At 37.5% G+C, this 23,115-nt stretch overlaps 1 protein-coding gene and 1 long non-coding RNA gene across 2 annotated transcripts in view; one reads left to right on the top strand and one right to left on the bottom strand.

The window, feature by feature from the left end:
• Nucleotides 1-23,115, top strand: part of abca12 (ATP-binding cassette, sub-family A (ABC1), member 12) — an 89,107-nt gene that overhangs the window by 19,078 nt on the left and 46,914 nt on the right. The window contains exons 7-26 of the mRNA XM_052148368.1: nt 1,160-1,339; nt 1,445-1,636; nt 4,668-4,799; nt 6,823-6,989; nt 7,505-7,635; nt 7,749-7,879; nt 8,663-8,827; nt 8,948-9,156; nt 10,522-12,726; nt 12,826-13,491; nt 13,615-14,286; nt 14,441-15,115; nt 15,280-15,954; nt 17,427-18,086; nt 18,410-18,522; nt 18,648-18,739; nt 20,360-20,481; nt 21,005-21,135; nt 21,249-21,391; nt 22,915-23,091. Of these exons, the coding sequence (XP_052004328.1) occupies nt 1,160-1,339; nt 1,445-1,636; nt 4,668-4,799; nt 6,823-6,989; nt 7,505-7,635; nt 7,749-7,879; nt 8,663-8,827; nt 8,948-9,156; nt 10,522-12,726; nt 12,826-13,491; nt 13,615-14,286; nt 14,441-15,115; nt 15,280-15,954; nt 17,427-18,086; nt 18,410-18,522; nt 18,648-18,739; nt 20,360-20,481; nt 21,005-21,135; nt 21,249-21,391; nt 22,915-23,091 (7,638 nt within the window). The remainder of the gene's footprint in view (nt 1-1,159; nt 1,340-1,444; nt 1,637-4,667; nt 4,800-6,822; nt 6,990-7,504; nt 7,636-7,748; nt 7,880-8,662; nt 8,828-8,947; nt 9,157-10,521; nt 12,727-12,825; nt 13,492-13,614; nt 14,287-14,440; nt 15,116-15,279; nt 15,955-17,426; nt 18,087-18,409; nt 18,523-18,647; nt 18,740-20,359; nt 20,482-21,004; nt 21,136-21,248; nt 21,392-22,914; nt 23,092-23,115) is intronic.
• On the bottom strand, nt 6,561-8,283 carry LOC127659239 (uncharacterized). The gene is made up of 3 exons (XR_007972509.1): nt 8,241-8,283; nt 7,471-7,551; nt 6,561-6,975 (listed from the first exon to the last, which is right to left on the bottom strand). It is a non-coding gene; the product is annotated as an uncharacterized LOC127659239 (long non-coding RNA).

The raw sequence follows: 23,115 nt of genomic DNA, 5'->3' as shown, positions 1-23,115 counted from the left end.
AAAATCCCCATTAGTTGCATAGTAAATTGTGATTACAATTTGAAATGCTTATCACAGTAGGCTACGAATCTGAAAATGGCAATGTATGCTGATGACTTGTATGCTGAAAATAAATGCGTTATACTGACATAAAAAGGTCACATATACATAATCAGCAAAAATATCAAAATATTACCAACATTTTCATTTACAGGAAGAAAAAAAAATTGGAAACACTTGTGCAATAAAAATGTGTACATAAATGCTCAAATATATGAACTCATTGCATTTTTTCATATATGGCCATAAATCAGATTTCAATATCAGAAAATGTAATAACTGCAACAGGCCTAATTATTGATTCCTCATTAGTGTTTTTTAATTTACAGATCTATTTTTAACCTTATATAAGTTTTCTTGCATTGTCAGAGGCAAAAAATGTTAATACAAAAATAATTAATGGTCTTTAAATGCACACAGGTTTCACATAAATGTATGGTATTTTTGTGTGTAATCCTTTTTTTTTTTTCTTGCTAACTTTATATTCACTTATTGTGCAAAATTGTAATTGGATTTACAATGTAATTAACACAATTACAGAGGTATATGATGATGATGATTTGTGAGTTTTCACTGCACAACAACCCAAAAAGAGGCTGCAAATTGCATTGGGAAATTTGAGAAAAGCCACAGAAACTTAAATCATTTTGGGCCGCATTAATCAGGAAAAATTACCATGAAAACCTGGTGGGACTGATTACTGGATAAGGATTTTCAAACATAATTTATAAGAGCATTTTAAATATTCTAAAAATATTGTAGAATATTCTAGAAAAATATGTATTATATTTCCAGGGTTTCCAAGAATATATTGAAGCAATTCAATATACTGTATAGTCACATACTTCATTAAATTTGAGTTTGAGTTCGCCCTTTGAAATGAAAAGTCAGATTTTGTTGTGTTGTTTTAAACTCCAAAGCCTCAAATCAAACCTCACATTTTAAATTTAAAACTTGAAAACAAAGTCTCTACAGAACTATAGTTAGTTTAATTTGAATATATTTGAATATTTTACTGTGCATAATAGTTATTCAACTATGTTGGCCTGAGTCACATAAAAATTAACAGTGACATGACCGCTACTTTACTTCCGTTTGTCATTTCATGTTGTTTCAATAGGAGATAATGGCCTCCATTTGGGAGTCAGTGAACATCCTGAAAAAATCCTTATGCAGTTTCTCTATGACTGCCATGAACATCTCGGCAGATTCTCAGCCGGATCCCATCACATATGGCATAATAAACTTCTGCATGTCTAATGACACGGTTCTGGAAGCATCCTTACTAACCCTGAATCAGGTTCGGTCAGCTCTCCCATGGGTGTCAAAAAACAGGGTCATTGGTCATTAATTGAATCATATCTCATGGCATTCATGTTCATCTGTGTATGTTTTGGGCTGGCAGATGTTGACAGAAATGCTCCTCAATAACCAATCAGAAGTGTTCAGTTCTATTGGGGGGGCTGTGGAGGTCCTTGATAGGCTTCAACAAGAGTCGTCAGTATGGGACTTCCTGCTGGGCCTGCCTGATCTCCTCCTGAAGCCCTCAGAGATGATAAGTGCTGGAGCCGAGGAACTGGGAAATCTGAAGAAGTGTGTATTAATTAAATCAGAGTTTTATATTGAAGTGGTTCCTAACTGGTTGATTGCGACCCAAAAATGGGATACAGGTCTGTTCTGATAGTATCATGGCAGCAGGGATAAATCTATGTTGAATGCAAAAAATTAATAAAATGCAACAACCCAAAAGTAATGCACAGATAGGAAAAAAAATAGACATCAATTTTTATAAGGATTGAAAAATGCTATGCATATCTTGTGTTGATAAATTCAAAGTCTGTGTGTCCAGTTTAGGTACTATGGTATGTCAGCCCAAATTCAACTGTGGCTTAGTAGAAGCAAGCCTTTACTAACTTGGGCTGGTTGCATGAAGTGTCCTCCTCCTCGAAAAAATAAAAACAATAAAGCAATGTTAGAAATTAATCCAGACTAAATTACTGTATATACAGGATCACTAGCATATTGTTGTACTTATGAAGTTCATAGTAATATCGATCAATTTCAAGATTGGATTTTGAGGCCATTTATGTTTATTTGCATACAATAAGCAAGTTTGGCTCTACATTGGGTTGTCACTTGCTGTTTAATGTAAAATCTTGGATCTAAACAAACCAGTTATGAACCACTGCTGTGTCATTTACAGTATATTAAATCATTTTTAGGTGGTTTAGTTTTGTTTGTGTCAATTCTATGCATATTTCTACATTATAAATATGTGCGCCCCTTTTTTCCAATTTGCATTTAGTGTCTTGACTTTCATCCAGAGGATTTTACCCCAGTCCAATATTTCTACTGCCACCATGAACCCATTCATTGATCAAGGCATTAGCTTTCTCAACTACATCCGTACTTGGGAGGGAAGAGGTATGCTGCAGATGACTTGCTTAACATGTTTTATTTACCTATGATAATTGTGTAACTATTTAAAGCTCTAGCATTTCCCTAATTACTTCATTAGCCAGCAAAGAGATGATCTATGTTAGATTAAGTTGCCTTGATTGGTACTCATTGGCTGTCCAAGCTTGATTTTGCTGATTGGCTAGCCAGCTCACACTGCTGTAAACTGCCAAGTACAGTAAATGTATGTATGTGCAGTATGTAGGGTCAGTTCATGACTTGTTGCAAAGGGAATCTATAGGTTCAGAATGTTTTAATCATGGCAAAATGCGTTGTGATGATTCACTTGGAAATGGAAATTCTGTCATCATATGTTGTTCTAAACTTGTAAGACTTTCTTCCATGGAACACAAATTGAGATGTTAGGCAGAATGTAAGTTAAATGTTTTGAGAATGGCTTGAGAAACTGTCAGATTTCCAGAACAAAACTGTCGTAATTATGTAGAATTCAGTTTGTGACAAAATGACCATGAATGAAAACATTTGCGGCCATGGCTGGCTCTGGGTGGATGGGAGGTATTTGCCTCAGGTCACCCCAGAAACTGCTGATGCCCCTACCCTGTCTAAAATCAAAATGATCAAGGGCACTCTGCCACACATGCCAAAGTGTCCTTGAGCAGGACACTGAACCCCAAGTTGCTCCCAATGGCAGGCTAGCGCATTGCATGGCAGCTCTGCCATCATTGGTGTGTGAGTGCGTGTGTGAATGAGTCCCTGTGTAAAGCAATTTGAAAACAGCTAAGGTTAGAAAAGCGCTATATAAGTGCAGACCATTTACCATTTTGAGTGAACTATTCCTTTAAGCTCTAAGCCCACCCGTGACCGCCTATTGAAACAGGAAAAGTATGTAAACAGAAGGTTGCTGCTCTGAACCTTGCAAGGGTATTACCATTGTGCCCTTAATCAAAGCACATAACTCCAGGTTGCTTGCTAAGAAACCAACAAGTCCATTGTCCAAAAGAGTCTAGGCTACGTGTTCGGTGTACACCTCACCCTTGAACTACAGGGGAATAACAGCCAACTTAAATAATATATAATTATCACAGTACAATTAGAGCTTGTTATCACAGAAGAAAGCTAAAGAGAGTAAAACTCTGGCGTTTTAACGGTATGTTTCCCAGAAGGTGAAATAACACACACCAATATTATGCTTCAAGTACTTCAGAATGTCACCTGCCTGCATAATTTCGCACACCAGATTTCTCACGTCAGTCTTACAAAACCATAATCTGTTTTTAAATAGATGTGAAAGTTCAATTGAGTGACGTCATGACACCAGAAAGCATTGTTCCATTCACTTCAGAGATAAAGGACCTTATCAACCAAATCCAGATTCCTCTTGACAAGGTATGCCTCTCTTTATTGTTCAGAGCAGGTTCTAAATCATTGTACAGATAGCTGACGTCTGGTGGCATGGCATGGCTATACAGTGAAAAAAACTGTGAAACCACATTTTGCAATTTCTTATCATGAATGTAGTTTTTTTTAAACTACCTCATAAATTGAGAGGCTACATGAAATATACAAACTTAAGTAGTGCTCTTCACGCTAAGTGTATGGCTGACTCAACTCACTATTGATTTCAACAGAGTCTGGCATTAGCATGTTGCCAAGATAATGATGCAATACTACAATAAGCTTAAAATACATTGCACACATTTTTTGATCCATACTTTATGGTATTGTATGACAAAATGTATTAATATGCGATGCATCTGCCTGAGCTGTCACTTTATTTCAACAGTGTGGTGTTAGCATGTTGCTAAGCTAAAAACTTGTAATAATAAGCATATAAATACATACAGTTTAGTATTTTTGTCTCCATATTGTACTAAAAGAAATTGGTTTAAATTGAATTACACTTGGTTTGTTTGCCTGAGCTTGTCACAGTGCATTATTTGATTGTTTTCTCTGTGAATGATGTGCTGCTGCCTCTAAATTGGGCCAAAAGACGGAAGAAACTGTCTAACTTTTAGAACAGACTTCGTGTTGGTAGCAAACCTATTATGTCTTAAGATCCCTAAATTGTCTTAAATCACAAACCCCTAAACTGCCTACATACAGTAGGCAACTCACAAGCCCTACCGTTTTTATTTTGTTTAAAGAATTTAGTTGTTTTTGTTAAACAACTGCATTACCACTCACACCCTCATATGTTTTGACATTCTTAGGTTCTGGTGCTGTTCATCGAGGAAGACTTCCGTACATTTTTGTGCAATCATAACATCACCGCTGCTTATTGCTGGAGTTGGGAAGCTGGACAGATATTTCAAGGAATAAATACAGGAAAGGTTGCTCAACAGGTATATTACTCAGATATGCATATACTGCAAATAGCATAGAAATCAGTCTAAATAAGTCCAGGGGTTGGTTGCACCAGCTATACGCAAGTTACAACTTAACCTAGTTGTGGCGTAAATGGGCACGGAATCACAATTTACTCACTAAATATTTATGTGGCACCATTAATCTTGGTTCGAACGTAACGTTTCAACATACACAAAATATATACGATATTAAAATGAATAAATGTCTATTTTTCCAGCCTGTGGTATTGGTATTTCTTGCCCCTTATTTATTAGATACAGTTATTGAATAGTCATTTACATAGGCTAAATATACCAATAATTAAATCTTGTTTTATTAAGTTTTGTATTTTAGTGGGGATATCATTTATTACAGCTGACAGTTACATGAGCAAACAAGGTTTGAACATCAACCGTAACAAGATCAAAATGAAATTCATGGCTTTAACACTTCTGCTCGCAAATTTGTAGGCTGCTTATTGAATCGTTACAAGTAAATGTCATATGATGAGACTACACATTACTTTACGGAGATCTTACGACCTACTATTTAAGTATTGCCTTCAGAACAGTTGGTTCAACCAAATTAAGCACAGACACCAACTAATAGTTACTAAGCCCTTAGTGTGAACTCTACTACTACGTCTCAACTTAAGTGAGACGTTACGCACAGCTGGTGCAACTCCACACAGGAGTCAGTTTTAGTCGTAGCTTTTGTCTTTTGAAGAATGTCCTTCAAATTTAATTAGTCTAATTTACTGTCTGCATGACAATTTTAGTTGACAAAAACATTTGTTCTTTGGAAAAAATAAAACTTGTGTAACATTTACAGACCAATCTTTTACCAAATATAGAATAATTTTCTTCTCATATTAATTCTGTCAACAGTGTACTGGAATTAAAATTGTTTAATTATCAACATCATACAAAATCTTTCTTAATTTTTATTGTTGACTGAAATAAAAAAAAAAGAAAACCCTCCATTAAAAATTGTTGATGAGATTACCACTGACCACATGTCCACTATAATTACTGTACATGTCGAGTTAACTAATTTTAGATTTGGTTTTTGATTACCTAGACAAGAGAATAAGAGTGAAAACTCTTGTCTGAGGTTCCTCCCCCTTCCTTGATATTAACGATCATGTATGGAAACACAAAAACATCACCTGTGCACGTAACCTAGGAAACAATTTCAGTCTTAACACAAAAAGCACGCTAGAGACTGATTGCATGTTTATGCACGGATATGCGGCACCCTTCAGGGAGACCCAGTTAGCGATTTCCCTCACCACAGAGGGAACTCCACAATATGTAATCACCCAATCATAAGTGTTGTTCAAAAGTCATGCTGCATGTCCACATGACAAATGTGGAGTACTCCGTAATCAATTAATTTAAACTTAAAGGTGAATGAACTGTGTGAATTATGCTAAAGCTTAAATCTAGATGACAGGGTTTGAAACTTCAAGCAAACATGCAACATTACCAGAGAAAAAATGAGGAAGAGACAACTCATAGGCTGCATCTGGAGGCCAAGGCAGCTACCTGATGCCTCACTGTCCAATCAGTCCATTACATCACAGGCAGTGTTTTGTATAAGATGGTGAATGATGCTCACAGGTTATATGCTGCCTTCAAATTCTGAAGAGATCTTAGACAGGATGTGATGCAAACACTGGATTTGGACATACCTTGAGGACATGCAGCATTGGCTGTACAAATATACAGTATATGTATGTGTGTGTGTGTGTGTGTGTGTGTGTGTGTGTGTGTGTGTGTGTGTGTGTGTTGAGCTAAAAGCAGCAATCGTTGTGGTAACATCGTTGTCAAATATTCTTGCTGATTAAACATACGCAATTGAAATTGAAATCGGTTTTGGAGATTTCAGTCTTTCCTCATTTAAGGAGATGACTTGTATGACTAATTCCTACTGTAGCTGTCTGGGGGCATTACGAAGATGGTTGCAGAGTAAAGCAACTTGCTTTAAAGACACTTTGAACACACCCCCTCTCCACAGGTGATGGTGGCGTGGAGTCAGAACTCTGCCTCGGAAGATGTGGCCTTCACGAAGGAGGTCTTGAGCAATGTGCTGGGCATGGTCTCTCCAGCAGTCTTGGATGTACTTAAACAGAGCAGGTCCCAGCGCAGCAGCGATGCTCAACCACTGAGCCTGTGGGAACAACTGTATGTCAAACCAGGCTATTTTGAATATGTTTAGGTGGAGTTAGATGCTGTAATGAAATAAGAAGCCAATGTACTTTTTTCTGTAACTTACTGTCTAGTCCAGTGGTTCTCATCTGGTTTTGCTTGAGACTCCAGATTTCACATAAAACGTCAAGGGATTACTGAACACAACACTAAACCCACAAGTCATATATAATGTAGTTTGGGTCACGTAACTTACCCATGTTGGAATCTGCCCAATTTGGCTAGTTACAACCAAGTGACATGAATAGTGCCAAAATAATGTAGTTTATTGGAAGCACAGCCTTATTAACGTCCAAAAAACAATCCAGGAAGTCCATAAGCCTAAAAGTACATTGCCCATTTTTGGGTCATGACCCACATGTTGAGAACCACTGGTCTAATCCATTTTCTCATTGACTTAATAGGTTTTGTCATTGTATAGGAGGTAAAGTGTGTTGTTTGGTTGAAATTATCTCACCTTCCCCTCTACCCATCTCTGGTTCTCACTAAAGAATCTTTGGAATTGGCAAAACAGCATTTGATCTTCTACAAGGGATACCTGGATGGGAGTACATGGAGACTTACATTATTGGTGGCCATTCTTCCATGCAGATGGCCAGAGTTGCAATGGAAGCACAGCTACGTATGTATCAGGATGTACAGAGAAGTTATGAGTAAAGAAGCTATGTAAATATTTCCAATGCCATCAATATACAGCAGGTCACATGTGAGCATCTTTGTTAATTTGCCTCACAGCATTCATGCAGCTGGTCCTGAAAGATGCCAAGTATGTCCAGGAGATCTTCCTTTCCCTAATGCAGAATGAGACCTTTGCAAATGCCTGGGCTGACATTGGAATGAACTCCATTGTACAAACTGTAGTTAAGGTGAGTCAGCCAAGGCTAAGTACAGGTGTGTAATTTCTCTGCCACTGGTATAATCAAATGGAATTGCAAAAATAATGAGTTTCCTAACAGTTTTCTCAACCAATATTCCTTCTGTCATCAGTTGGAAAAACAGATAATCCCACCCCAAAATAATACCTGTAATAATGAGGGTCTGGCAAGAACACAAATTGGACATGTTTATTAAGTAAATGAAAATCAAAAACCATAAAAGGTCAAAAACTAAAAGAGAGCTGCGCAAACAAAAATGAAGCAAACCAAGTAAACACCAAACTAAAATTACATAAAATAATGAAAGACAAAAGACAGGGAAAACACAAGGGCTATATATATATATACTCACAAGGGTAACAAGACATCTGTGATCGCACAGCACAGAATGATTCAAAGGAACACAGAGAACAGAGGCACAACATAAACCAAACTTCAAACTAAAAGTCTTAAACCTTCTAGTGACCTCTAGTGGCCACTAGGGAAAATGTCCCAAAAATTACAATACCATTTTTTGAGTTTATGTTGCTATGCTGTGCAAATTGGGATGCTCACAATCACAGCTGTGTGTTGATAGTGCCACAGTGTTGACACTTTTCAGGGAAATCTACCTACAATTGGCTTACTTATAGTTGTCACTGCATATTGAGCTGTGATGAAAAAATATTTTAGATTCCAAATATTACACACTTTATCTTTAGAAGAAAGCTTCATGTAGTTTGTGTAAAGCTCCTCATTTACCATGCTGGATGTTGTCCCAATGTTTTCATGCAGATTCTAGAAGGCCACACTAACTGCAGTGATCTGTCTGCTCCCTGGACTTGGATGTCAACATTTACCTCTATAGACCCTCAGCAGTGGGATGCTCTCATTTGCTCTGGGAAAAACACAAATCTTGAGCAAATGCTGTTAACACCAATTTATCCTGTAATTGAAACGGTATGGGGATATATTAAGAAGTGATTTCCAGAACATTGCATCCTTTTTTATATATATATATATATATATAAAAAAAAAGATTAGTAATATTATTTGCCTAAAGAAAATATTTTGTCACAGGTCCAACAGTTGATCGATGTAGTAAATGGAACTTTAATGTACAATGTCACACCCTCCATACTTATGGCTGAGTGGCACAGACTATATGCAACTTACCTGCAGTACAGCACTTCCCTCCAGAACTTGACAACTGAGCTCAATCAAGACTACTTTTCTGCATGGACCCAAGAGAACATTAGAAATAATTTGTCCCAGATACTGCTGAACAGGTCAGAAACCCACTTATAGTTCAAGAATTACTATGTGACCAGAATTTTGCTTATTTAGAATTACTAGCTGTCAAACTCTGAACAAAACATTTATAGTGCTTTGGATTCCATGTTTTAGAAACATGTTTAACTGCTTACATTTATCATTTATTAAAATAATTTTCAGGTCTATTTATGCATTATTATTTTTGGCTTGTAAAACAGGGAAATGAGAACATTTGAGACTATAGGTTCTTTGCTAGAAAACAGCTCTATGTGGCCCTCCATGGAACCATACTTCCACATGGCATATTGGATTATGAACTACCAACCCAATGTCACTGCATCACCAAACTGTGAGTGCCACTGCAAGAAATATAATTACAAATGCATACAAAGAAGAGTAGTAAATGGTCCATTGTACTTAAAGTTTGTCAGTAAACTTTTTACAATACTTAGTCCTTAATATGTGATTGTGCTGTGTAAATATATTAAAAATATATATATTTATTATTTTTAATTTTATTCATTTGAAATATTTGAAACATTAACATTGTAATGCAAAGTGATACCATCCTTTCCATTGATTTTCAATTACCCTGCAACATATTTGACCAGTTACTTAATATGATCACTGAAGTAAATGTGTGATTTTAATTTGTTATTTGGACCAAATTATAATAACATGCAGTGAATGATGTATTATGTGACAAGCATGTACTTTCTTTCAGGCACTGTTGGTTTATTTGGCCTAACCTGTCAGACTGGCTTTACTTGGGAAACATTGATTTCACAAATTCATTCAATGATCTCTGATGTGTCAATTGAACCTGAAAGCCTTCTAAGGTAGTGATTGTTTACAGCTGAACATTTATTGATACTAAATTAATATTTGTATAAATTCACTGTCTGTATTCAAATCAACATGACATCTTGACAGCTTTCCTGATCTTATTTTGGCTGATTTATTGATGCATGTTATTGCAAAGAAAACATAATGTGTATTTGTAATCTTTTATCAAAATGTAATAAGTTGCTCTTGCCTCTGAAATGACTTTCCTTTTCAACTAACATCATCAATCCCTCTTCCTTTTATACCCATCCCTGGCCTTTCTGTTTGAATGCCCAATTTTTTAACAATACAATCAATTCCTGATGGATAACGTTAAATCCACTTTTCCCATTTTATATCCTGTTTCACCCAGAAATATTTCACATTGTGAAAGTAAAATGGATTGTGAATGCGGTTTCATGTTGACTTTAGTATCTGCATGCTTAGTACTCAGAGGGTATAAAATTAAATAAGAAGACCAATCAGTCATACAATAACTAAATATAATAATTATTTGTTATAATAACATACAGACATTTCTCTTCTAATTGTAGACCTATCCAGGGAACAGTGGCTCTACTACAAAGCATCTACAAGGACACGTACATGGGACTTTTGCAACATGTTCTTGCCAACAGCTCTGGTCAGCTGCTTGACAATGACAGATCACTACAAGGACTTTTGCTGAGCCTCAGTAATACTGTTGATAAGAAAATTCAGCTCCTCTCCAATATTCAGTCCACTGAGCAGTTTGAAAATCAACTCTCGCATTCTCTGTTAAATGAGATCATGGCGGCTCTTGGACTGGGACAGCTAGATACTCTGTTGTTAGGAGGTTCCCAGACATCTGACCTCCAACCAGCCATTCTTCAGGTCCTCACCAATGACTACATCCAGATGCTACACAATGAGGGGGGTTTTGCAGTGTTGCATTCGATTTTGAGCCAACTTGGATCCCTCCTGCCTCCACAGCAACAGTCTCAGTTAGAAGCAGGGATAAATAATACTCATGCTCTTTTTCAAGATTTGGAGATCTGCTCAGCATATGGTCAGGACTGCGTTGCTGATGTTCAAAATGTTTTTCATCTTCTAATTTTTCTTTCTGAAATAGTTGCAGCTGGAAATGATAGCAACTGGCCAATGACACACATTCAGGGTAACATGACTCTTTCTGTTGCCGCTGATGTGCTTTCTCTGCTCCTTTCAATGTCATCTGAATCCAACATGGAGATTGTCAGTAAGGTTAAACATTTTCTCAACCAGGTCAATGCATTTCCTGTTTCCAATTTAACCAGCATCAATCAGGCTCTTGAAGCCTCTAATCTCACTATATTCGAATTAGAACAAGTCTGTAATGTAATTAGAAATGATTGGTCAGCGCCCATACTGCATTCTCTGTTCGTCCTCAATATGGCCATTCAAACCCCACAATGTAACACTTACAATTCCTCAATGCCTCAAACCACAGAATCTGAGGCTGAATGTGTTCTTCAGCTCATTCAGAGTGCAAATGGTTTACTTCAAGAAATTCCAGTGGCGGAGAACATTCAAACAACTCTTAGCGACTGGCTTAACATCACAGCTGTAGAGTTTCAGAAACTAATGGACATGTCTAGCCTTGAATCTAATCAACATGCATTCACAGAGGAGGTGCTGATAGCAACACTCTCAACCATAAAACAAAACCTTCAGAGTTTCGAAGTGGAAAATATGACTATGATTACAAGTGAGCTCAACTTTCTGGAGGACCTTTTGAAAATTGCATTCAAAGAACAGTATCCATATCAAACCATTAACTCTACACTGATGGCTCATGGACAATACAAACTGAAGGTATATAGAGAAATCACACTGTGGTATTTAAACAAGCTTGGGAATGCCACCAGTAGCAGCAAGTTTGTGGAAATTCTCCATCCCCTGATCCGCATCACTAAAATGCAAGTGGCTCTCAGCAATGCAGAAATCAATTTTACGGCATTAGTGATGAACCAAATCCAGAACTTGACAGCCCATGTGCAGCTTCCTCTGGATAGGGGAGATCTTATGCAGGTTGCCAATGCAATCATGACCATACTGCATGGTGAGCTGAAACTAATAAGAACAAATCTTGAAATCCAACAGGCATTTTTTGATTCTCTAGGCTCCCCTATGAACATTAGTATTCCCTCTGAAATCGAAGCTCAGATCATGACCTACCTCAACATGACAAAGGACTGGATCACTGACCCAGAACTAACAATGGCACTTGCCAGAATTGTCCAATGGAACATGAGCTCTTTGGACATCACAACACCTGGTATGGATCTTGAGCAGCTCATCCAAGCCATACACACCCTACTCTACCCTGAGGACAGAGCCTACCTTGCCATTGCTGACCAGGTCTCTCAGGCTGTAAATAATGCTCTACAGATTGCTAGCACTGAAGATGGACTCCAAAGTGGAAACTTCACAGAGGCCATTGTCAGTGCTGTGAGAGCGGTTTTGGAGAGTATGTCCAATGAGACTGGAGCTCTACCCCAGGATCTGGTTCATAGTATTCTTGGAGCTTTTCATGGCTCACTTCAGTTGATCCTGAACCCCAGGATGAGCTACAATCAATCTAGCAACTTCACACAGGAGACTGCCCAGAGGGTGGAGGAAGTAATCCATGCCCTTTTTCCAGTGAAGGTGGCTGAGGTGTTGGTTCCCATCACAAATAACATTTTTACTTATTTGGAGACCATCTCCCAACCTAATGGACCGGACAAATGGAATGAAGTGTAAGTGCAGATACTATCCAATTTAATTTTATCTCACTCTTGTTTTATATGTATAAAGTAAAATATCATGACATACTTCATGATCTTTCTCTTTTTCAGCATCATAAATGTGATGAAAGAACTTCAGAATTCCCTGCCGTCAAACAACACAGATCAGCCCATCTTATCCATGTTATTAAAGGTCACAGAATTTATTCTAAACTCAAATGAGGGCAACTTGACAAAGGACTGGATTGCTAACCAACAACTGACCATAGCAATTGACAGATTTTTCCAGGGGAACATTAGCTTTGCAGATATTGCAACAACTGTGATGGATCTTGACCAACTTATCGAAACCATGAACCCCCTACTCTCCCCAGAGGAGAGAGCTTTCATCGCAGTAGCTGAGCAGGTCTCACAGGCAGTGAACTCCGCTCTAGAGGTAGTTCGCACGGATGGTGGTCTCCAAAGTGTTGGTGGTCTCATAAATGCTATTAATTTGGTTCTGGAGAGTATGTCTAATGAGACTGGAGTTCTACCTCAGGATGTGGATCACAATATTCTTGGTGCTTTACAAGGTTCGCTTCAGCTGATCCTGAACCCCAGTATGAGCTACGCTCAGTCTTGCAACCTCACACAGGAGACTGTCCAGATGGTGGAGAAAGTAATTCATGACCTTTTGACAGCAGAGGCGGCTGAGGTGTTGGTTCCAATAACAAATAGCATTTTTACCTATTTGGAAACCATCTCCCAACCTGGTGGACCTGACAAATGGAATGAAGTGTAAGTTTAGACAATATATACAGCATTTCTTCCAAATTATTCTGTCTCTGTCATTTACTTTCCATTTTAAAAGAGACAACAAGATGGCATGACAGACTTGATTATATTCTATCTCTTTTTCAGCATTGTAAATGTGATGAAAACACTTCAGAATTCCCTGCCATCAAACAACACAGCTCAACACATCATATCTATTATGATGAAGGCTACAGAATTCATTCTGAACTCAAATGAAGGCAACTTTTCAAAGGACTGGATCATTAACCGACAACTGACAATGGCACTTGACAGAATTTTCCAGAGCAACATTAGCTTGGTAGATATCACAAATTTGGGGTTGGATCTTGACCAACTATTGCAAGCTTTGATGCCCCTACTGTCCCCAGATGAAAGAGCCTTCATTTCTGTTGCTGACCAGGTCTCTCAGGCATTAAGCTATGCTCAACATTTAGCCAGCACCAATAATATCCAAAGTGAAAACTTTACAGAAGCCATCTTAGGTGCTGTGGACATGGTTCTACAGAGTATGTCTAATGAGACTGGAGGTCTACCTCAGGATATGGCTCACAATATTCTTGGTATGTTTCATGGTTCTCTTCAGCTGATACTGAACTCCAATATGAGCTACGCTCAAACTAGCAACCTAACTCAAGAGATTGTCCAGATGGTGGGGGGAGTAATCCATGCCTTTTTGCCAGCAGAGGCAACTGAGGTGTTGGTTCCCATCAAAAACAGCATTATTACCCATCTGAGCAACATCTCCCAACCTGGTGGACATGATAAATTAAATGATGTGTGAGTATATATACTGAAGGCAATTATTTTTAATTTGTCTTCTCTCTCTCTCTCTCTCTCTCTCTCTCTCTCTCTTTCATATGATATATATACATATGTATATATATATCAAGAGAGATATGACAGTCATAGTGATGTTCTTTCTCTTTTTCAGGATTATAAATGCGATGAAAGAACTTCAGAATTCCCTGCCATCAAACAGCACGGCACAGCCCATCTTAACCATGCTAATTAAGATCACAGAATTCATTCTTACCTCAAATGAGGGCAATTTAACAAGGGACTGGATCGTTAACCAACAATTAACAATGGCATTTGCCAGAATATTCCAGGGAAATCCTAGTGCAGCAGATATCGCCACATCCGGGATGGATCTTGACCAGTTAATCCAAGCCTTGTATCCCTTATTCTCCCCTGAGGAAAGAGTCTTCCTCACTGTTGCTGACCAGGTGTCTCAGGCATTAAATAATGCTCTACAGACTGCTAGCACTGATGGTGGTATCCAAAGTGAAAACTTCACAGAAGCCATTATTAGTACTGTCAAATTGTTTCTGGAGAGTATGTCAAATGAGACTGGAGCTCTTCCTAAGGATGTACCTCACAATATTCTTGGTGCATTATATGGTTCAATTAAGTTGATTCTTAACCCCAATATGAGCTATGCTCAAGCAAACAACCTCTCAAAGGAGACTGTCCAGATGATGGAGGAAGTGATTCATGCCCTTTTGCCAGCTGAGGCAACTGAGGTGTTGGTTCCCATCACAAATGCCATTTTTACCTATTTGGAGACAATCTCAGAACCTGGTGGACCTGACAAATGGAATGAAATGTACGTGTAGACTCCAGCTAGCATGCTTGGATGTGTAATTTGTATTTGTTCCAAATAATTCTGTTTCAATCTTTCGCAATCTCTTCCAATTTATAAATGTGTAGAGAGCGAAAGAGACAGGGAGATGTCATGAAAACCTTTATGATGTTCTTTTTCTCTTTCAGTGTTACAAATGTGTTGAAAGAACTTCAGAATTCCTTGGCATCAAACAACACAGTTCAGCCTGTCATATCCATGCTAACCAAGATCACAGGATTCATTCTTGACTCAAATGAGGGCAATTTGACAAGGGATTGGATTGTTAACCAACAATTAACAATGGCACTTGCCAGAGCATTCCAGGGGAACCTTAGCTCTGCAGATATCACAACATCTGGGATAGCTCTCGACCAGTTAATCCAAGCCATGACCCCCCTATTCTCCCCTGAGGAAAGAGCCTTCTTTGCTGTTGCAGACCAGGTTTCTCAGACCATAAAATACGCTCTACAAGTGGCTAGCTTTGATGGTGGTCTCCAAAGTGAAAACTTCACAGAAGCAATCATCAGTGCTGTGAAAGTGGTTCTAGAGAGTATGTCTAATGAGACTGGAACTCTAACTCAAGATGTGGTTCACAAAATTATTGGTGCTTTTAATGGTTCAGTTCAGCTGATCCTGCACCCCAATATGAGCTACACTAAAGCTAACAACCTCACACAAGAGACTGTCCAGATGGTGGAGGATGTAATTAATGCTCTTCTTACAGCGGAGGCAGCCGAGGTGTTAGTTCCCATCACAAATAGCATTTTTACCTATCTGGAGACCATCTCACAACCTGGTGGATCTGATAAATGGAATGAAGTGTAAGTGTAGACACTTTGTTTTTGTTCAATATACTTATCAATCTTTCCATCCACACACACACACACACACACACACACACACACACACACACACACACACACACATGTTGTGTTTCCATATTTTATGGGGACTTTCCATAGACATAATGGTTTTTATACTGTACAAACTTTATATTCTATCCCCTAAACCTTACCCTACCCCTAAACCTAACCCTCACAGAAAACTTTCTGCATTTTTACATTTTCAAATAACATAATTTAGTATGATTTATAAGCTGTTTTCCTCATGGGGACCGACAAAATGTCCCCACAAGGTCAAAAATTTTGGGTTTTACTATCCTTATGGGGACATTTGGGCCCCACAAAGTGATAAATACACGCTCACACACACACACACACACACACACACACACACACACACACACACACACACACACACACACACACACACACATGTTGTGTTTCCATGTTTTATGGGGACTTTCCATAGATATAATGGTTTTTATACTGTACAAACTTTATATTCTATCCCCTAAACCTTACCCTACCCCTAAACCTAACCCTCACAGAAAACTTTCTGCATTTTTACATTTTCAAATAACATAATTTAGTATGATTTATAAGCTGTTTTCCTCATGGGGACGGACAAAATGTCCCCACAAGGTCAAAAATTTCGGGTTTTACTATCCTTATGGGGACATTTGGGCCCCACAAAGTGATAAATACACGCTCACACACACACACACCACACACACACACACACACACACACACACACACACACACACACACCCAAACACATAGGGGAAACCAGAACTTGCATAGGGAAGATGTCACAAAACCAATACCTTAGTAATGAGTCGTTCAGTCAGAAGTCCCAATTGCAAAAATGCTATTTATTTATAAATGGTTACCTATGTTGGTTTCAGACACCTAGTTCAAAACTTAAATCTTAAATTAGGACCTTTTTTTGTCCTAAAAATAAAAATTCCAGCATCATATTTAGCAAAAAAAGGTTTCAACTTTTATATCTATGGCTAGGGGGCACAATAAATCCATAGAATTACCTAAGGGTACATTAAGACCTGATTCAGCTATATTGTGTATTTTTTACCTAAAGGTTAAATTGTGTTCTGTGTACAAGGGTTTTTATTTATTTATCATGTTGGGACAGTTTTTCACATTTAAATCAGTGCGATATGTTTTGGGTTTTTTGTGTTATAATTTTATTCAATTACCGTAGTTAAAATTTCTGATGGAAAATGAACAATACATTTTATGGTTAACTTTTAAATTAATAAAAGTTCATTAAATATTAAATAGCCTATAATACATTTAAAATACAGATATTTTTTGGAAATTTTGTTTTTACTTTTGATAGCATCTAATTTTTCTTAAAAAGGTTTTGCTCTCAAATGACTGAGAGAAAAATGTTACTTAATTTTAAAACGTAATGTTCTTTCTCTGTTTCAGTATTGCAAATGTGATAAATAAACTTCAGAATTCCCTGCCGTCAAACATCACAGCTCAGCCCATCATGTCCATGTTAATGAAGGTCACAGAATTTATTCTGAGGTTGAATGAAGGCAACTTAACTATGGAGGGGACCACTAACCAACAATCAGCAATGTTCCAGGGGAATGCAAGCTTTTCAGATTTCACAACATTTGGGATGGAACTTGACCAACTAATCCAAGCCTTGAACCCTTTATTGTCCCCTGAGCAGGGAGCCTTCCTTGCTGTGGCAGATCATGTCTCTCAGGTTCTAAACTATGCTCTAGATGTAGCTAGCACTGATGGTGGTATCCAAAGTGAAAACTTCACAGAAGCCATCATAAGTGCTGTTAATGTGGTTTTGGAGAATATGTCTATTGAGACTGGAGGTCTACCTCAGGATGTGGTTCAGAATATTCTTAGTGCTTTTCATGGGTCACTTCAGCTGATTGTGAATACTAATATGAGCTCTGCTGAAGCTAGAAACCTAACACAGAAGACTGTCCAGATGGTGGAGGGAGTAATTCATACTCTTTTGCCAGTGGAGGCAGCTGAAGTGTTGCTTCCCATCACAAACAGCATTTTCACCTATTTGAACACAATTTCCCAACCTGGTGGACCAGGCAAATGGAATGAAATGTGAGTGAAGAGAACATATGTTTACTTGGATTACTTTGAAACTGCTCTCTATAGACAGGCACATCTGAAAATGAAGATTATCTATCTATCTATCTATCTATCTATCTATCTATCTATCTATCTATCTATCTATCTATCTATCTATCTATCTATCTGTCTGTCTGTCTGTCTGTCTGTCTGTCTGTCTGTCTGTCTGTCTGTCTGTCTGTCTGTCTGTCTGTCTGTCTGTCTGTCTGTCTGTCTGTCTGTCTGTCTGTCTGAGGCCTACATAGACAGGATGTGTTTGTGTGTGTCATGACAGAATTTATGTTTCTCTTTTTCAGTATCGTAAATCTGATGAGAGCACTTCAGAATAATCTGCCGTCAAACAACACAGCTCAGCCCATCATATCTGTGATTCTCAAGGTCACAGAGTACATTCTAAACTCAGATGAAGGCAAGTTAACTGTGTGGTGTTTTTTAGAATTTATTTTACAATAACTTTATCAACTAATTTTTAGTTAGTTTTTAGTTAGTTTACTTAGTTTTAGCTTTTTCAGCCTTCTCTCTTTCATTTTTCAGATTTAACCAATCAAATTTTCTCATACTATAAAAACCCATGGGAAAACTTAGGAAACCTAAGCCTTGGCAGCCTCAATGAAATATCACAACAGGTAACGATAACAAGAAATACAAGTTTTTGACAGCTCGTACTGACAGCTCATTCCCATACAAAAGAATCTGCAGACACACAGAAACTTACAGTAGTGTCCAAAAGTCTGACATCACGTTGAAAATCTGGGATTTTTTTCTTTTTTCTATTTAAACCTGGAAACAAATAATTTTTTTCTTCAGATTTTGGAGAATTGTAAACAAGTGATGATGTAAAGTGAAAAATAAATATTTATGATTCAATGTGATTCTGATGCACTATTTGTTGGTCACTAATAAAAGGGATAGTTCAGGCAAAAATGAAAATTCTCTCATTATTTATTCACCCTCATCCCATCCAAGATGTGTATGAATTTATTTCTTCTGCTGAACTCAAACAATGATTTTAGAAAAATATTTCAGCTCTGTGGGTCCATGCAATGCAAGTGAATGTTGACCAAAACTTTAACAGTCCAAATATCACATAAAGGCATCATAAAAGTAATCCATAAGACTCATTGACAGTGATTTCACCAATGTCTTCAGAAGTGATCCAATCAGTTTTTGGTGAGAACAGACCAAAATGTAACTACTTTTTCACTGTTAATCTTTACACAGTCTCCTTGTCGACTGTGATTTCAAGCTCGATTACACTTCCTATAGCGCCATCTAGTGCTCTGTGCATGCGTAAAGCACTTGGAAGTGTAATCATGCTTGAAATCATGATTGTGCCATAGAGACTACAATGGCAAAATGTGCAGTAAAAAAGTAATATTTTGGTTTGTTCTCACTCAAAACTGTTTGGATCGCTTTAGAAGACTTTAATTAAACCAGGAGTGGTGGTGGTGTAGTGGTCTAAAGCACATAACTGGTAATCTGGTAATCAGAAGGTCGCTGGTTCGATCCCCACAGTCACCACCATTGTGTCCTTGAGCAAGGCACTTAACTCCAGGTTGCTCCGGGGGGATTGTCCCTGTAATAAGGGCTCTGTAAGTCGCTTTGGATAAAAGCGTCTGCCAAATGCATAAATGTAAATGTAAATGTAAACCACTGGAGTCCTATGGATTACTTTTATGATGCCTTTATTTGATATTTGGAACTTCAACATTTTGGCCACAATTAAATTGCATTGTGAGGACTAAAAATCTTCACTTGTGTTCTGCAGAAGAAAAAAGGTCAAACACATCTGGAATGGCATGATGTTATATAATAAGATATTTTTCATTTTTTGGTGAACGATTGCTATAAATGTAAGCAAATGGGTCATTGGAGTCTTTAGTACAATATCTCAGATTTTCTTGCTTATATGGAAGCGCACAAGATGGTCTTCAAATAGGGGTGTAGATTCTGGGGAGGATTACCTCCCCCCTTCCCCCCAAACTCAAGTTCATGTTGTCATTAGAGCAAAAGAGGGCATATGTTTTCAAATCAACTGTTTACTCAAATTGTTTTGCTGATAATATCTTTGTAATTAAAATAAAATAAAAACAGAAAATGAAATGTAAAGTTGTAATGAAATGAAATGAAATTAATTTAAATTAGGAAAATATCAAAAGAGAATTCTGAGCAATTTCACTAATGGTCTCAGACTTCTGTACTTGTCTGCTCATATCAAACTTTTAACTTGTTCTTTGGTCCCTCAGCTTGCAGTGCTTATGGGTTCTGTTTCACCATTCTTGAATGACTCTGCTCAGACTTTCACAGAAGCTACAGCAGTGCTGGTCCAAATCCTCTCTGGGAATGCTGACCAAATGACCTTTCAGATGTAAGTTAAAGTAACTGTTGACAACACAATCACAGCATACTGGTCGTTTGCTTTTTCTCTTCAGATTCTTTTAATATACTGTATTTTTCTAACCCAAGTAAGAGCCATTTGGCAGATATTATTGACATTTAAAGTTCTGTTGTATTACAAAGTAGGCACAGACTTTTCAGAACTGTGACTGTTCATTTGCAGTAAATCTAATATAGTTACATAGTTTCATCTTTGGGGTCAATTTGACCATGACACATTAGAGAAAATATGTTGAAAATAAATACAAATAGACTAAATTGGCTGGATGAAAAGGTACAGTGTGTACACCAATCAAAACATCTTATCACATGAAAATTGTTTTTATACCTGCAGTCTCTGAGACCCCAAACAGAAGTAATATAGCAGTTTTCATAGTATACGTGTGATAAATATAATCAATTTTCTAAGATCCAATGAAATCGCTTGATGAGTTAGTTTATCTGATTTCATCTTAGTGTTGAATGTTAAACTGACTTTGTTTGTTGAACATCAGGTTGGAGGAGATGTTGGCTGCTCTGTTGTCAACCTTCAGAGATACTCCTATGTGGGATTCATTGCCCTCTGTTGTGTCCACAATTCAAAATGTCATTTTGAATAGTACTCAAAACATGCAGGCACAAACAGGTGAGAGAAGCCTACTGTACATTACAACTAAAACAACAGAATAATTGCAGGTTCAGTGTCACCTTCAGATTTGGAATTGTATGTAGCTAAGAGAAGTGCTTCCTTCTCTGCAGAGTTTTTATACATTCTTCAGGAGCCCTTGTCTAGACTTTTGTCAGACATTTTTCATGCCATGAACTCCAGCAGTTTCACTGCTCCCTCCTTTGTTGGTGGATTGCCACAGGCTATTTTGTCGACCGCTGAAGCTGCTATACAGGTTAGAACAACATTCCTCTCTACTGTTGTGCCTGTTACAACACTTACTGTATACACAGTGTCAATAAAAATGTCAAGAATGCAAGTTGTGTAACCCATAAAAGAGGGTTGGTCAGCTGGGTTTTCTTTTTTATCCATTGAAGCGTATTAAAGAATGTTTGTTTTTCACATTAATGACGTTATTAACTGTGCCAATAACAAAGACATGTCTATGATTTACCTCTAGAACCAACTGTCTTTAGGCATCTTCAATAAGGTTATTAGAGGTACATCTTAATATAGCCAAAGTCCTTTGTGACAGTGGAAAAAGCAATGACATTACATAAGCATGACAATGTAAAATCGCAGCAGACTGCACTCAACGTTTTCTCTGTATGAATAGTTACAGTATTTACATTGATTTTCCGTCTAGCTGATTCAAAACAACTCAATTTTGGTGAACCGTTTTAGTGCATCTTCAGTTAGAAAAATATTTACATTCGATATACAGACTGTTCTGTCTCAAGTGTCTTATATTATTAGTAATTTAAGTGTAGAAGAACCCTAACAAAACACTATTATCAGGGACACTTACTTTCTCTGATTTTTGAACAACTATGTAAATGAAGCTTCCAAAGTACTGAAAATCGGCTAAACAAATCGGATATTGGGATGCTGATAATCAGATTGTTATGGGAGTCTAATCATGACCTATTTAGATTTCTGAATGGCCCAGTCAATGTGCCATGAAGTATATAGTAATCACAGATAAACAGCCATTGCAGACTTTATTATCTAGCATGTATTAGGTGCTACATTTCACCCCTAGAGAAAATCTGGTATCTTTTCACAAACAATGCTTAAATCCTGGCAGGAATCCTATATCCTTGCCTCCATACATTTAGTGAATGCTTTGTCTAGGAGAGTCTCAGTGATCAGAGCCATCTCTTCCAGGGGCCAGAAACAGAAATGGTTATGGGTGGGCCCTATGAGTAGGTCAGGGTCCAAAAATAACTTACTTTCCAATAGCGATTGAATTGAGAACAGTTAGCAGCTATACATATTTCTTTATGGCCATGAAACTGTATTTCGTATTATGTTTATTCAAAAACCTTTTTTTTTTTTGTCAGCTAAATAATTACAATGCAATTATTAAGTTGTTTTCCTTGCATTTTAGTGACAAATAGTGCTAGTCATTGTGTCACTCATGCAGATCATGAAAGATAAGCCACGTAGATGTCATCACGTTGATTTCTAGAGGTAGAAAAAATTAGGTATTGCAGTAAATAAACTAGGATACATTTTCCACTGTGGAAGAAGTCATCAGAGAATGCATAATGCGTAGATGGTTTATTTGTCTGATTTGAATGGGTTACTGTATGTTATCATTCAAACTATTTCATTTAAACTATATATTATGTTGTTTTAGTCTCTGATATTACTAAACATCTTTTGTTTTATTGTCCTCCTGTTTCGTTTTGTGTCTTACTGTAGTGTAAAATTATGTTTGACCAGCACATGATACAAATTATTTTATCTCCACAGGCTGGTTTGGAGGGTCAGGGCCTGAATTGCAGCGACGTGATTCAGATTTGGCTGGATGTGAGAAAAGCTGCTGGGATTAGTGAAGCCGGTCTGACTTTGTGGTGCAATGTCAATCTACTGCCAGCCATAGCAGCCTTCAATAAACCAGGAGAGGCAACAACAGCCCAAAATATGATGGTGAGAGTAATAAAGTTAATGAGT

The sequence above is a fragment of the Xyrauchen texanus genome, chromosome 18 (assembly GCF_025860055.1).
Source record: "Xyrauchen texanus isolate HMW12.3.18 chromosome 18, RBS_HiC_50CHRs, whole genome shotgun sequence".
Classification (NCBI taxonomy): domain Eukaryota; kingdom Metazoa; phylum Chordata; class Actinopteri; order Cypriniformes; family Catostomidae; genus Xyrauchen; species Xyrauchen texanus.
This window is presented reverse-complemented; position numbering and strand designations above follow the sequence as displayed.